Here is a 14,197-nt window from a genome sequence, read left to right as displayed (position 1 = left end):
TTTATTGTTTTTTTATTTTCTATAGTGTTCGATTTTCAATATTTAAATTTTACTTTAAATTTTACTTAATTATTTTTTGGTAGCAGGGACAAAACGAATTTCACTGCACATTGTACCGTGTATGATTGTGTGTGTGACGAATAAACCTATCTTGTATCTCTTGTATCTTGTACTGTGGCTGTGCGAATGATGCTGGTGGCGGTTACTACTGGTGGATTGTTAGCTTTAGTTGGACAGTATGGCGGCATTAGTAAACATAACTGTAATCTCAAACTATAAACATTACAAGGCGACCAGAGGTGCTGTCGGCTATGCTGAGCAAGTTTCAAATATCTGGAGAGCCGCATGCTGGTCTGTTTCCCCAAAGAACGGACTGGGTCCACAAATGTTTGCCCAAATGTGAGCCCAAAGGTCGTACATGTCCAGGCGTCAGGCGTCTGATGTATCGTAGTTAACAGAGAGTGAAGATGCTCTCTACATTGGATGCTCTCGCTAATGCTAATGCCACCTCACTCAGTCCTCCCTTGCAGTTATTCTTGTATCTCCTCACTTTCAGTTGTTCAGAGCTTGGTGCTTCCTTTTGGGGTGCGACAAGGTTAAAACTTGCACCAAATGACTCTTTCTTCATATTCTGTGCTGCTGTCTAGACAGGCTTCATTGAGGAGACCTCGCTCCCACCTGTTCTAGACAGTTTTGTTGCATCATAAAAGTAAAACGCACAGTCGCTCAAGAGAGATGTAAATAATTAGTTATCATCTTTAGTTTGGCATGCTGACAGAAAGACGACAACTAGACAGTGGCAAAAAAAATGGAAAAGGGTTACTAAGCAAAGTGCAGAAACAACATATTTTTGTATGTATTTTTGCAAGAACAAGTTTACAAAACAATCCAGTAAACCTTATGAGCCAACAGACTGTTGTTACAACCTTTTAAACTGCACAGAGACCACTTCATTTGTTTATTTTTTTCTGAACAGCATTTTCACATTGAATCATCGCCGTATTCGTTCATCTGACACCTGTGGCTCACACACATTCATATCTGTGTTATGAATTCCATATGATGTGTGATTGGAGACAGCAGAAATCTGCCTGGAAGAAAACCTTTTTCCCGTGCTGCCCGTGTCATCAAGCACACGTTAAATGTAATAACCGCAGTTATTTTCAAATGGACACACAGATGGATACTTTAGACTATGATGATGAGGTGTAATAATGGCAGTTATTCTGGATGAGCCACATCATTTAAGTTTGTGATTAGGAAAGTAACTAGACAGTCACGCTGTTTAGTAATTTAGTAAGACTTATTGTTTATAGGATTTTCCTCAGTGCCCACCTCCTGCACAGTGGATACTGTGAGTTATGAAGCAAGATTTATATTCCTTGGTCCTCTCTGCCGCCTAATGGCAGTTTGATTAGTTAATTAAAATAAAGTCAAAAGGCTACTGCTGCTTTGCTTAATATCATGCGGAGAAAAGCACAGATTTCAGATTGTCGTAATGCTGACGCCAACATTCTAATACCTTGCTTATAGCATGTCTTTTTGATGGGGAAAAAGATTACAGTAGTCAAAATTCACTTTCCGGCCCATTCTTTGTTTGGAAAGAAAAGCTCTCCAGGGGACTGAACATTTCAAAAACAAAATGATGCAAGTAAAACCACAGACGTCATCTCGACTCTAATTTTACAGGTCTTTCACAGGTCAGGCTCTCAATAAACCGTCAAGAGCATTCTAGTGAAATACAGTTTCCTTTAAAGAGGTTATTTTAAACTTTATCTAAATTTTACAAAATGTTGCCCGGAAAAACTATAAGATATGTCAGCTCAATTCATGTTTCAAATAAAAATAAAAAGCAATGCCTTCTCTCTGAGAGATGCATAATGTGTGTGGCACTAAGTGGTGCTTTTTCCCCTATTGACACTTCATGTTGTGACCAATTTGATATGATTTCATAACATAGTATAGATTTCATAGTTAGATAGTGGTTTGTATATGTTAGCCTTGTATTACAGTGTAAGACATACAGTTTACATACGTTTTTCTCACAACTGATTTGCTGTGTTAAGTGCAGATATTGGCCCAGGATCTGGAGATGACTCAGAAATATACAGAAAGATAAAAATAAGAAAAATATAAGCAAAAAATACAAAACACAAGTATCTCTGACCAGATACAAGATTTCCTTTTGGGTTCTTCCTTCTTTCTGCCTTAAACTGAGAACTTTGAAATAAGAAAAATTAATATATATAATGTAACTTCATATGAGAACCCTTTGGTATGGTACAACCATAATGTGTCCAGAACGTTTCTGCAGTCTAGGAAGTGGCTGTAATCCTTAAATGATTTATAAAAGACGCACTTAGCATGCGTTCATTCGGTTGACGACCATTAGGAATTATGCAAATAAAAACATCTCAAGTGCTCTTGAGGCCACAGGGGCTCTAAGTAGGAGCCTGGTTTCCATTTGCATCACGCTGCCTCTGCATCTGACTAGAATGGTGCATTACAACATCAGTAAAGGTGGATACTTGCGCTGCACTGTGAGCAGCTGCAGCCATTCCAGCCATGCTGACATCGTTTTCCACAGGCAAAAATGTAATCTTAATTATAACATAAATAAGTAACCTAGAGGATGTTGTTTATGGGGAAAATCCCTTTCAGAAACTCAACAACAGTGTAAACAAATCAATCAAATCACCTTCATCTTGGTGACAAAGACATTTCGTGTAGCATCTTTGCCATAAAAGCCTCCTAGCTGTTCAATGGTAAAAAGTTTGTGGTGTGAAGCAACTGCAGACAATTCATTTGGCATTAGCAGTAAATGAGCTTCGGGATGGTCATAATAGCGCTGCAGGTCAGCAGTGATGCTGATATCTCTTACAAACTATGAACGTACTGAGAGATGAACACATCAGTGGAAACGTAATTTTGTCCCTATTCAGCACACATCAAACAATCCTCTGGAAAAAACATCATTACTGATTGCAGCCCCATCTAAGAGACAGGCTGACTGATTGACCAGCAGACTAATTACCTTACAGCTTCATTGTCATGCTGCCGGTTTGTCTGTCTAATTGACTTACTCACACGCTGATTGATTCACTGGAACGCTGATTAGCTGACTGACATGTCTTTTTATAGCTGCGTCACAGATTCACAGGCTGTTTGACAGACATGCTGGGGATACAGTGCATGTTTTTTTTTTCTGTTAAGTACACAGCAGTGATGCTCTCCCCCAATTATACTCAATAATAAATCTTTAGGGAAAGCTCCAAGGGACTGAACTAATCCATTTTTTAATTAACTCAGTGTGTTAAATTGGTGCTGTTGCTATTAACAGGTAGCCTAATGGCATGGGGAGGATTGGGATTTACATATTTAGCAGTACTAAATATAATATAACACCCTTTTTGTTTACGCTCTGGAGATATTAAGAGCTAAATAAAGAATACTAAAAAAAAATATTTAGAAATATGATCACTTTTTGAAAAAAGGCCAAGAAATATTAAGGAGGAACTCTCTCCATTTCATTTTTAGTACAGAATCACAAGTGTGACATTTGAACGGCTAGTTGATAAATACATAATACACATAAACAATGTGATTTCTTGGAAGATTGTTTCTCCTAATATACAACTGCTTGTTCTTGTACAGACGTGATTTAAAAACCAGATCATAATTGTGTGGAGTTTATGTGATATTTATTTTGCCACTGCAGTCTTATGCAGTCAGTTTTCCACCATGACTCTATGTGTGTGTGTGACCATGGCAACCACAGAAAAGATACAAGAGCTGATTTTACAGATATTTGAGTTCTCTGAATGATACACCTCTTCAGCAGCAGGAAATGATAGTGGAGTGACATCAGCAGTCCGGAGCTGATGGACCTGAGGTGATTGTCAGTCAAGACTGCCCTCTTGGAGGTGGAATCAGGAATCAGCTTCAGGACTGTTTTAGTAAAGGTTCTTTCTGACTTTCATTTCAACATTCATTTGGACTTTCATAGTAAAAAAAGAAATTCACATGTGCGTTTTGGCCCAAGGTGACAGCATGCTTGTTGTAAACTGCTGCCTCAAAGGAGAAGCTTTTGCAATATGCAATATTTTGGTATTATATTGGTTTGAAATGTTATAAATGATTTTGTGTGTGTGTGGGCGCTTGCTTTACCATGGCAAGCTCACCTTGACTGTTTCGACTTGTAATCCTGTTGCAGTTGAGGTGTCTGCCTTCTTCTAACTGCTACAAACAGAATGTGCCACGTTTTAATCCTTGACACACTTTATATATTTCTGAAGCAGGCGTTGGAATAAAGCATCCAAGTGTAAAGATAAAGTTTGCTACTCAAGTAGAAGTAGTGCAATTTAGCTTTTATCATAGGTCAACTGGTGACAGGACACATGTAGGGCATTGGTGGGCGGATGAAGCAGCAGGTGGATGACATTTAGTTTTTTGTCTAATATATTTCACCAAGTGTACGCAGTAATCAGTGGAGAATATGTCACATTAAGTGACAGGCCTGATATTGTAAAAACAAGTCAAGTATGAAAGGCTGAGTATGGTTATGTGATACCACCAGCCGTGCACCTCATGCTTCTTACTTTTCTATGCTCTGCTGTGAAGCGGCTCAATTTTGGAAGGGACTTTGTCTGACTCCCACGATGCATCTTCCCTCTCTGACCTTCATACACTTCCTCCTCCTCCTCCTCCTCCTCCTCTTCCTCCTCCTGCAGCTGCCTTTCTCTGTAATGAGACTTTTCATGTCATATTCTGAAAGGTAACAAAGGGCAGATGTATAGCGTTGGCAGGAGTGGGTCTTTAATTCTCTACTGTCTGATAACATCATCCCTGTTGTGTTAACATGGACATACATTATTTTTTGTATTTTGTTTCTTTATTTATGACAGCAATTAGAACCATTGGATTTAATAAATACAGGGCAAAATACAAATTTGTGAGGAAAAAAAACAAATGTTCTCTGAGCTATCTAGCTTTATTTAATTATTCATCTCCTCCACATGAAAACAGGATTGGTCAGGATCTATTGTTAATTAATATTCTGTGTTCTGCACATCCAAAAGGTCACACACAGTACAGGTTGGAACTGTGAAAGTGTTTGGATTAAAGCTCTCAAAATCCTGAGCTCCATCAGAGCTGTCTAAAATTAGCCTAATTTTGTTTCCTCCATAACTCCAGTTTTTATGTTAGAAATTGCTGAAAGCTGCCTCTCTGATCAAAGTAAATCATTAAAGAATGCGCATCATTACAGCAATACAGCTTGACATAATTTGAAAGGCGAAATAGCAACTTGCAGAGCTACAGTGAAATATTCATCTGGAAAAGGATCACTGCATCACTGCATTGTTTGAGTGTTTGGCAGGCAGATGATTTATGCGTGTATGCGTATTTGGGTGAACTCATCACTAAGCTAACCTATGAACTACAAAGCAGGCTGGAATCTTTGTGTTAACGGTGACAATCAGAGTGACAGCCGTTTCCTATGATCAGCTCCTCTGTGGGTTAATGATCTACATATGTACTTTAACTGGCGGCATCCTCACTGTCCTGCATGATATCAAACTATGATTACCAGGTTATGGGTAGCTACATGCATTGATTCACTTGCTCTTCATCTTTTCGCAGTGCTAATGTATTAGTGTTTAGTGGTTGTTTTGATATACAGTATTTTAGTGTTGCTGGCTCTAGTGTAAAATGCTGTAAAATTAGTGTGAAATGTTGTTAATAACTTTTAAATATAGGCTGAATGATACAGGGCATTCAAATTAATGCGAAAACCATGAATATAGCATGGCAGTATAGACTAAAACTCTCACTCGCATCCAGATTCATTTCCTCAGTAAATTTATAATCTCAGAGAATAAGTTTTCTGTTGTTGATTTTTTGTTTTTGTTTCTTTAACTTAATGGTTAAATATAAGGTCGTATTTATTAGACAGCCACAGAGACTGAGACAGGAAGTCGGTGAGAGAGCCAGAGGGCTATGACATGCAGCTGGCTAAAATCAAACAAGTGAAAGTTGCAATCATGTGGTATGTGCTGTAATCATGCGTACAACGGCACTCCAACAGAGATTTTTCTTATTTTTTGAAGCTACCAGGTGCACTACATCAGCAGTGAGTCATCATCAGTTTTAACAGTGCATCCCGTGGTCAGTCCCTACTGCCCACTAACCCCCTGCCCATATCCCCGTCCCCCAGACCCCTTTTCCCATCTCCTTTCCAATCCAAATCCCAGCAGTATAGCGTGCACCTTACTGAACAGACGACCCAGCAGTCGCTCTTTATGTCTGACGTGGTGGAACAACACACCGCATCACATTACACTTCCTGCTTCCTTTAACAAAGGGAGAACACCATAAGACTCACAGCGTAGACCCCGTAACCCAGTTTTCTCTTATTAACCTCAGACCTAGTTTTGATTTGGGAGCCATTTTTGTATGAGACATTGCATTCAGACTGCAACCCAGGGGTGTGTTAACACATGCACAAACGCACAAAACTGCATTCACCCAAGGAGTGTGGTCCATTATAACATTGGAAACTCTTCCAAAGTGGCAAATACTAAACTTGTAAACTCTGTGGCCTAGTGATGGGTTGTGAGTCACGACAACCTTGACATTTTATAAAACTGTAAAATGCTAAATGTAGAACATAAACATAACATAGGCACCAACCAGTATTATTAGTTTTAAAGCTGCAATTACAGATGGAACAGTTTACATACATTAAATTATTATAATAAAAAATGGATTTTAAGGCATGAAAAGTGCAAGGCGTCTAAAACATTTTGCAAAAACAGTTTCTGTCAGTCTATTCAGTCTGAAGGATTAGTTCACAACTTCTTTTTTAGAATTGAGTGTAATTCCAATAAGTCAAATCTGTGAGTTTTCATTAAGTAAGAACTGGGCATTATTTTTGTTGGAGCTACAGTGTGGAATTAAACAGATGAATTGTTGTTGAAATTATGTTGAATCTTTGCATATTATAGTGTTAACTTTAAATAATAATATAAAAGCTTGTAATTTTCTGTTTTAAGCTTCTGTATGTATATACAGTATGTGTATCCCCTCTTCATCTACTTACAACTACTTTTGTCAATCAAATAATTGTGATAACTGACCTAGTAATGCAAGTCCTTTTCATAAAGCAAGAAACTTTTAATTCTTAATAATTCTGAAATAAGAAATAAGAAAAATATTAAAATATCCTCAAAAAATAGAAAAAAAAATTGAAAAATATGCAGAAATATGCAGTTAACATAATCTATGAAGACAACATCTATAATGTTATGTAAAGTACATTTAAAAGCATTCATAATGCATTATGGCTGCATTCATACATGTCAGTCTGTCATAAAACATTATAGTTGTGACTTATATTGAACCATAGGTTCAAGCATCTTCTGCAGGCTTTTGATTAGTTACAAACTAAGTTGACTGATGGAGCTTATAATACATTATAACCTATGTTCACTGATACACACCTCAGTAATAACACATAATCTCTACTGACTAAGCATAGATTATTTTAAATGCAATAAACTACAATACTCTTTACTTATTACTACTACCAACTATGAAGCATGTATTATTATTATAGGTGCATCAGTACATACTTCACTTTACTGAGTACACACAATAACTTATGATATTGCTTGGACTATTACAGCATACTATGGCTCCTTTCTCCAGTTGATTGTTGAGGTATGTACAGGGAAGTATGGGTATAAGTCTTAATGCATGATAAGCACTGTCAGTCAACCTCTTGTTTATAACTAGTCAAAAGCATCCATAAGACACTTGAACTTCAAATTCATTATAAGTCAGATTTATAATGTTATATGACTGTTGATATATATGTGTCTGAAAGTACTGTATAGTTATATAGTTATAAGGCATTATGAATCCTTTATGATAAACCATGAATGCACCTCTAATGCACTATAGATTATTACAGATATATTACAGATATGGATAGTAAGTTTGAATCAGTTTTTACAGCGCATATAAAATTAATTCTTTGTGTCAACAGTCATTAAAACAAAACAGGGCACCTGTAAGACATTCTTTCAGAAATTTTTCATCCAAAGAGTGCAAGATGACACTGTGTATACAAAATTGAAATTCTATCACTTTATGACCACACTTGGCAGCGCACAGCTCTCAAATCAACACAGACTACAGGTGACTGTGACGTCAATGAGAGTTAAAAGCACTCTCCCTAACAAGCAGTCACTTTCTCTATATACTCTGTCTCTCTCTCTCTCTCTCTCTCACACACACACACACACACACATACACACACACACACACTCACACACACACACAAACACACTCACAGTCAGTGCATTTGAAGAGGCTGTGGGAGAGCTGGCAAGACAAGCGACAACTGCTTTTCAGCATCAAGATGCTTGATCATACCTGCAATTATTAAGGCTTTTGTGGGCTACAAGGTCTGCTACACTGAGACATACTTCCTGTTTTAAACAGTGCATCTTTATTATTTACCTCACTCGCTGTCTTCCATGTATTTTCATGCAATGGTGTCATGATATCTCAGAACTCACTTATCCCCATACTTGTTGCATTCACACCATGATGAAACTACAAGAGATGTTGAATCTTTTCCACTCTGAAAGCCCGTCACTGGCAGTTTTAAATTAGATTCAAGTTTAATTTTTAAAGTTACTGCACTACCACCCAGTGTCATGGTAAACCTGGAAACTTTATATGTGCTAATTATTAACATTTTTAAAGTTTACCATTCACCACATTGTCATGATGAACATGTCCACATGCTAGCATTATTAGCTCTTTGAGCTTTTTTCAGTTGTGTGCACTGTGCTTTATTAAAAATGTTACAATGACATGAAAAAGAGCATGGAGTTTAAAGCCAGGTTCTTGTATTCTTCTACAATAAAATCTCTGACTTTAAACTTTGTCTTCAATTTCGTTGAAGCAAGTCAATTTCAAAAATGGTAGATTTAATATATTTGTATTTTGTTTCTTGTGAAACAACAGTACAACCAGTGGTGGGTGATCTGGTAATCACAATCCACAATATACATTACAATCTGAAATTACAGATGCCCTGTATACTACAGGCAGACTTGATATAGCATATAAATTTCTCAATTTTCATTATTAAAACTCTATATTACATAAAATGGTTCTTTTTTGGCAGAAGTTCCTCATCCACCGTCTTTCAAGCTATAACTTCTTTTGCACATTATTTGTAATACGTCACCCAAGGAAGAACCATGTGAAATAATTTGTCCAATCCAATAGCTATTTAGTTGCTCCTCGGGAAGTAAGAGAAGTATGAGCACATTAAATACCAAGATCTTTGCTATTTTCCTGAAAAGTAGATTGTGGATGCCTTTAAGATCCAACTAAAATCATCAAATGTCCCAAGCCTAAGCACGACAAGGACTTGGAATGTACCTCAGTGTTTCCTAACATCAGCAGTGAATGAGCCTGATGGAGGTAGAGCAACAGAGCTGTTTTCTGTCAGTATCCAGTGTCACTTTTCCTCTGACCTTGACTGCCTTTGGTCTTGTGCTATAGTTCTTTGTCACCTCTTGTCCATTCATTCGCTTCTACACATTTAGGTCCATGCAGTTTGCACTAATAATCAAAAATACAGCATGTACAATAATGTACTGTTTAAATAAGGGCGTTTGTGATGTGTTTTAATGCAGTATGACGGTAGCAATGAAGGCCCAGACCCGGTGGGAGGTGATGGACAGGACTGATGTCTTCTACGTTGGTGTAACTCTCATGGTGCTGGGCACACTGCTGGTAGTCAGCAGCTTCCTGGCTCTAGGATTCACTGGAACCTTCCTGGGTAGGTACCAAATACCCTGATGTCATTGAAGCTTATTCACACTTAGCACCCTTGAATTTCCCTCAGGATCAATAAAGTATCTATCTATCTATCTATCTATCTGTCTGTCTGTCTGTCTGTCTGTCTATCTATCTGTCTCAGGCTCTGCTGCTTTGATTTTTCGCTTGTGAACTTACTGCCAAACTAAATTGGCAGAGCACTTTGACAAAGACCTTTAAAATGTATTTTCTCAACCAACTTTGTAGTAAAAGGGATGCGATCCTACCTGACCAATGTGTTTAGGCCAATGTTCGAGCAGTTTTTGTTATTTTACTTGAGAAAATTTTCATCTTCTTTCCTTCTCAGTGTTTTTATACATTGATTTGAAGTGGGCAGGGGTCAATTGTAATTGTCAGTTAAATCATAACCTGTTAAATTGGCGGATCATTTCGTCACTGTCAAACTGTACCCTCACTGACAGTCTCACACAGTCCTGATGAAGCAGAATAAGTTTTTGAGTGTTTTTAAGTTTCAGACTCTTAATAGCAAAAGATTTTATCGATTATTGTTGTTGCTTATTTAGTCACTTTAAGTCACAGACATACAGTATACTGTACCCAAAGCACTGCAATTACTATTTGAAATACTATAATTATGATCAGTTACATCAAATATTGCTGGTACTTTTTGGAAAATGAAGGGACCTATAAAATTTTATTACAGAATTTTATTGACTCCACTTTCAATTTCTAATCAACAATAGAAAGTACACCTGTCAAAAATCAGGTTTTTAGCCTTTAGCTCAAAGCATTGTTGCACCTTGGGACAACTGCTAGCATGGCTGTAGACTCTTTACCTTGTTATTGTCTTAATTCACTTATTCCTGTATTTAGAACTTTGACATACATGCGTACTATACACTGTACACTATGTGCTATTTAACATGTATTTATTTGATTACTATTTAATCAGGTGGCATAGATACATTAAGTAACGCACCAAATCAGGGATGACATTGATTTGACTGATTTGAGGAAACAGGGTAGAAGACATGTGCATACAATTTGTATCCTAACAAGAACATTGTGTACAAGCTCACTTTCATTAACGAAAGACACGTGAACTCAGACGCGTTCTGGCCAGTTTATGCAGTCGTGCTCATTTCTATGCACGCAACACTTTCATGTCCTTACATACAGAACACGCAAATGTCTTCGCATCTGCCTCTGAAACAAACATGTTTGTTTTCCTTTGCTGTGCCATTGGATAAATCCAGGCATCGATTCAAATGGTCACAAGTACGACATAGCCATCGTGGCCATTTCGCAAAATCCAGTTTCTTGTTTCTAGGTCAGTCATTTCAGTGAGTCATGTCCAAGATCCAGACTCTCTCAATCCCTGAGCATCTTTCTCCACTGAACTGCCTTCACTTTGTCTCAAACTGTCCACAACCGTGACGACAGATGACAGGCAGCAGGAGCTGCAGGTGATAACTTGGGTTGTCAGGAGAGTGTGTTTTTTGTATGTGTAAAGCAGGAATCTGAGCAAAGTTGTTCTTGAGACCTAACAGTGAGATACCAGACAGCACAAGCCAGTGGGCAAGTTTCCCAGGCACATGTGAACACAGACAGGGGCCAGTAAAAAGAAGACAGTCAGGCTGAAAACTGTGATGGGAGGAGATGAGGACGAATTGTAGTTTCCCAGTGTTTTATGAAAGTCTCTTTTTACACACAGACATTCTCCATCAAACAGCTGCATAAACTGTATTGTGTACTGAACTTCCCATGACAGGTTTTTCAGTTTTATTGATTAGCTAAAGGGTGTCAAATGAAAAACACAAATCTATTTGGAAATCGTATTTTGAAAAACAATTTCTTAAAGCAATCTACTATCACCGTCAATCTATTATTGCTATTAACCTTTTTTCAGAACTTTCAATACCACGTGGTTTTCATCAGTGAATGGTGCTTTCTCAGTTGTCATGGATTTAACATTCTTAAGTTATTCTGGTTATTCTATAACTTGTCCTCATCTATATATATAGATTATGATCCACCCACACCGTGTTTTCTTTTCTTTGCAATTTTCCTTCCCCACACAAACATACACACATTAGAGAATATAGCTTGTGGCTCTGTGTTATTGTGTCTTGTTTGCTCTGTATTAAACCCCTTGAGTCACTGTGACCTAATGATTCAAACTGATGGCACAGGGGCAGAACAAAGGTCCAAACACAATCGAATTGTGCAGACGGACAAATTCACAAAGAATGGACTGCAGCTGCTAGCTGCCGTGACTTGTCCATAACCCATCACTTCCAAATGTTATTTTCTTGTATCAAGGTCCAATTGAGAAAAGATATTGTACTAATAATGCAGCACAAACATGCCAGTAAAGTTGTTCAGATGAGAGGATTTTTTTTTTCCACATCTGATTGCAGTTATCCATGAGATTGTGGCTAAAGAGTAAACACTCCTAAGCTAAGCAGGACAAAATTTACATTTTGTCAGTTTGCCCAAACATGTGAATATATCAGCCAGTTTGCCCAGCCTCCAACCTCTGATCACAGACCCACTTCTCTAACCTGCCACAGTGCTATCACTACTCCGGTAGTCACTTTGAAGGTCAAAAATGAGGTTAGTTTATTTTTCTGAAGGACCATTACAGCTGGTTTTCTATTCAAAACCCAAGATATTTGTTTATATAATCTCTTGTCCTGCCCTACTTGTGGCGTTTAAATGATCATACATAATGAAAATTGTTATATAACTTGAACATTCGGTATTGACTGAAAACAGGGCCAGTGGCACCACATGTATAAATCAAAAGGTCAGTGTTACCTGCTGGAAGTGTGTGTATGTGCGTGAGTGCGTGCACACACAATACCTAACAAACTTAATACACAGCAAACAATAGTGAGTGCTCAGATTACAGAGCAGCGTCCTGCCGCAGTTCAGCTGACCCCAATTTCTTTATTGACTAGAAACCCCTGCTGCACAAGTAACCACAGAGACAGCATGCTTGACATCCAACAATGTCGAAACTGTTCACTGGGGACTGTCAATGTTTGGTTGTTTAGTTTCTAATATAACTACGATTCTAGCGACCACAGAGAAAGTTAATTAACTGGGGAACTGATGTTGTTAGTCGTTGCTTAGCACTGCGTGTGATTTCAGCAACTGTTTCTCTGCCTTCCCTTACATTACTGTCGTGACTCAAATGAATGAGTACAGATACCTGAGATTTGCAACAAATTCAGCGTAACTCACTACAGGTGGATGACTCAAACTTAAAAACACTTTAAATATGCATGTATTTTTTATACCCACTGTATAGATGGCACCAAACCATTTGAATGAAAATTGATTGGCCCGTGCATTTCGTCAGTGGAAGTATTCCTCCTTTGTGGTTTGCTTCTGCATGTTGTTAGGCGGGAAGTGTGTGTCAAAGAACACCCACATGATTGGCAGAACCCAAGGTTTCCCCGCAGAACATTGCGTCATAAACAGATGATTAATGTTAGTCCCTTCACCTGTCAGCGGTTTTAATGTTGTGGCCGATCAGTGTTTATCATATCATCATCATTTCTATCCCTCGCACAGGCAGTGAGATCAAATACAATTTTATTATTCTGTGGGTCACTTCCTGCTGCAAGTGTCGGTGCATTAAGCTTCAATCCTGAAGTCATATCCATTCGCTCATACTGTTGACATCAATAACAGCCAGGTGATGGTTGGGCAGGCGGACAGTGTAGCATTAACAAGGCTGTGCACTGCCAAGGTCGTGTTCCCTGGGCAGTGCATCGTCACTCTGACTTCAGTGTCTGCTGTTTGTCAGAAACATGCGAAAAATGATTGTACCACGACAAGCAGCTGTCTGGTCTCAGTTTGAAATGAGACACAGCAGAAACCATGGCAACAAACTGAAGCAGTCTGCCAGGTTTGGCACTGAATCCCTGTCCACCTGAACTGGTTCCTGGAAACAAACTGGGAACCATTACACTCCCCTGTTAATCTCTTATTGCTTACTGGGATGCAGACACTAGCCTCATGTGTCACTCAACAGAAAAGAGGAGCATAAAACACACTTTAACAGACCTTATTAATGAAATGCAGCATTTGCACTTTGTGTGTGTGTCTGTTTTGGTTTCTAAGGTGATTACTTTGGCATCCTGATGGATGAGAAGGTGACAGACTTTCCCTTCAACATCCTGGAGAACCCGATGTACTGGGGCAGCACTGCCAACTACCTCGGCCTGGCACTCATGTAAGTGTGTGTGGCTGTGTGTGTGACTGGAAATCACTTTGATGAATATATGTGTGGTCAACAACAGTGTAATCTGAATTTAATGTCTCT

General features: G+C 38.4%; 1 protein-coding gene across 3 annotated transcripts in view; it reads left to right on the top strand.

Annotated features, from left to right (window-relative positions):
* Window positions 1-14,197, top strand: part of pemt (phosphatidylethanolamine N-methyltransferase) — a 50,048-nt gene that overhangs the window by 22,501 nt on the left and 13,350 nt on the right. For all 3 annotated transcript variants that reach the window (XM_046377455.1, XM_046377454.1, XM_046377452.1), the window contains exons 4-5: window positions 9,717-9,862; window positions 13,996-14,107. In XM_046377455.1, the coding sequence (XP_046233411.1) occupies window positions 9,717-9,862; window positions 13,996-14,107 (258 nt within the window). The remainder of the gene's footprint in view (window positions 1-9,716; window positions 9,863-13,995; window positions 14,108-14,197) is intronic.

This window comes from Scatophagus argus, chromosome 21 (genome assembly GCF_020382885.2).
Source record: "Scatophagus argus isolate fScaArg1 chromosome 21, fScaArg1.pri, whole genome shotgun sequence".
Lineage (NCBI taxonomy): Eukaryota > Metazoa > Chordata > Actinopteri > Scatophagidae > Scatophagus > Scatophagus argus.
Note: the sequence above shows the minus strand (reverse complement) of the source record. Positions and strands in the feature narration are given on the sequence as shown.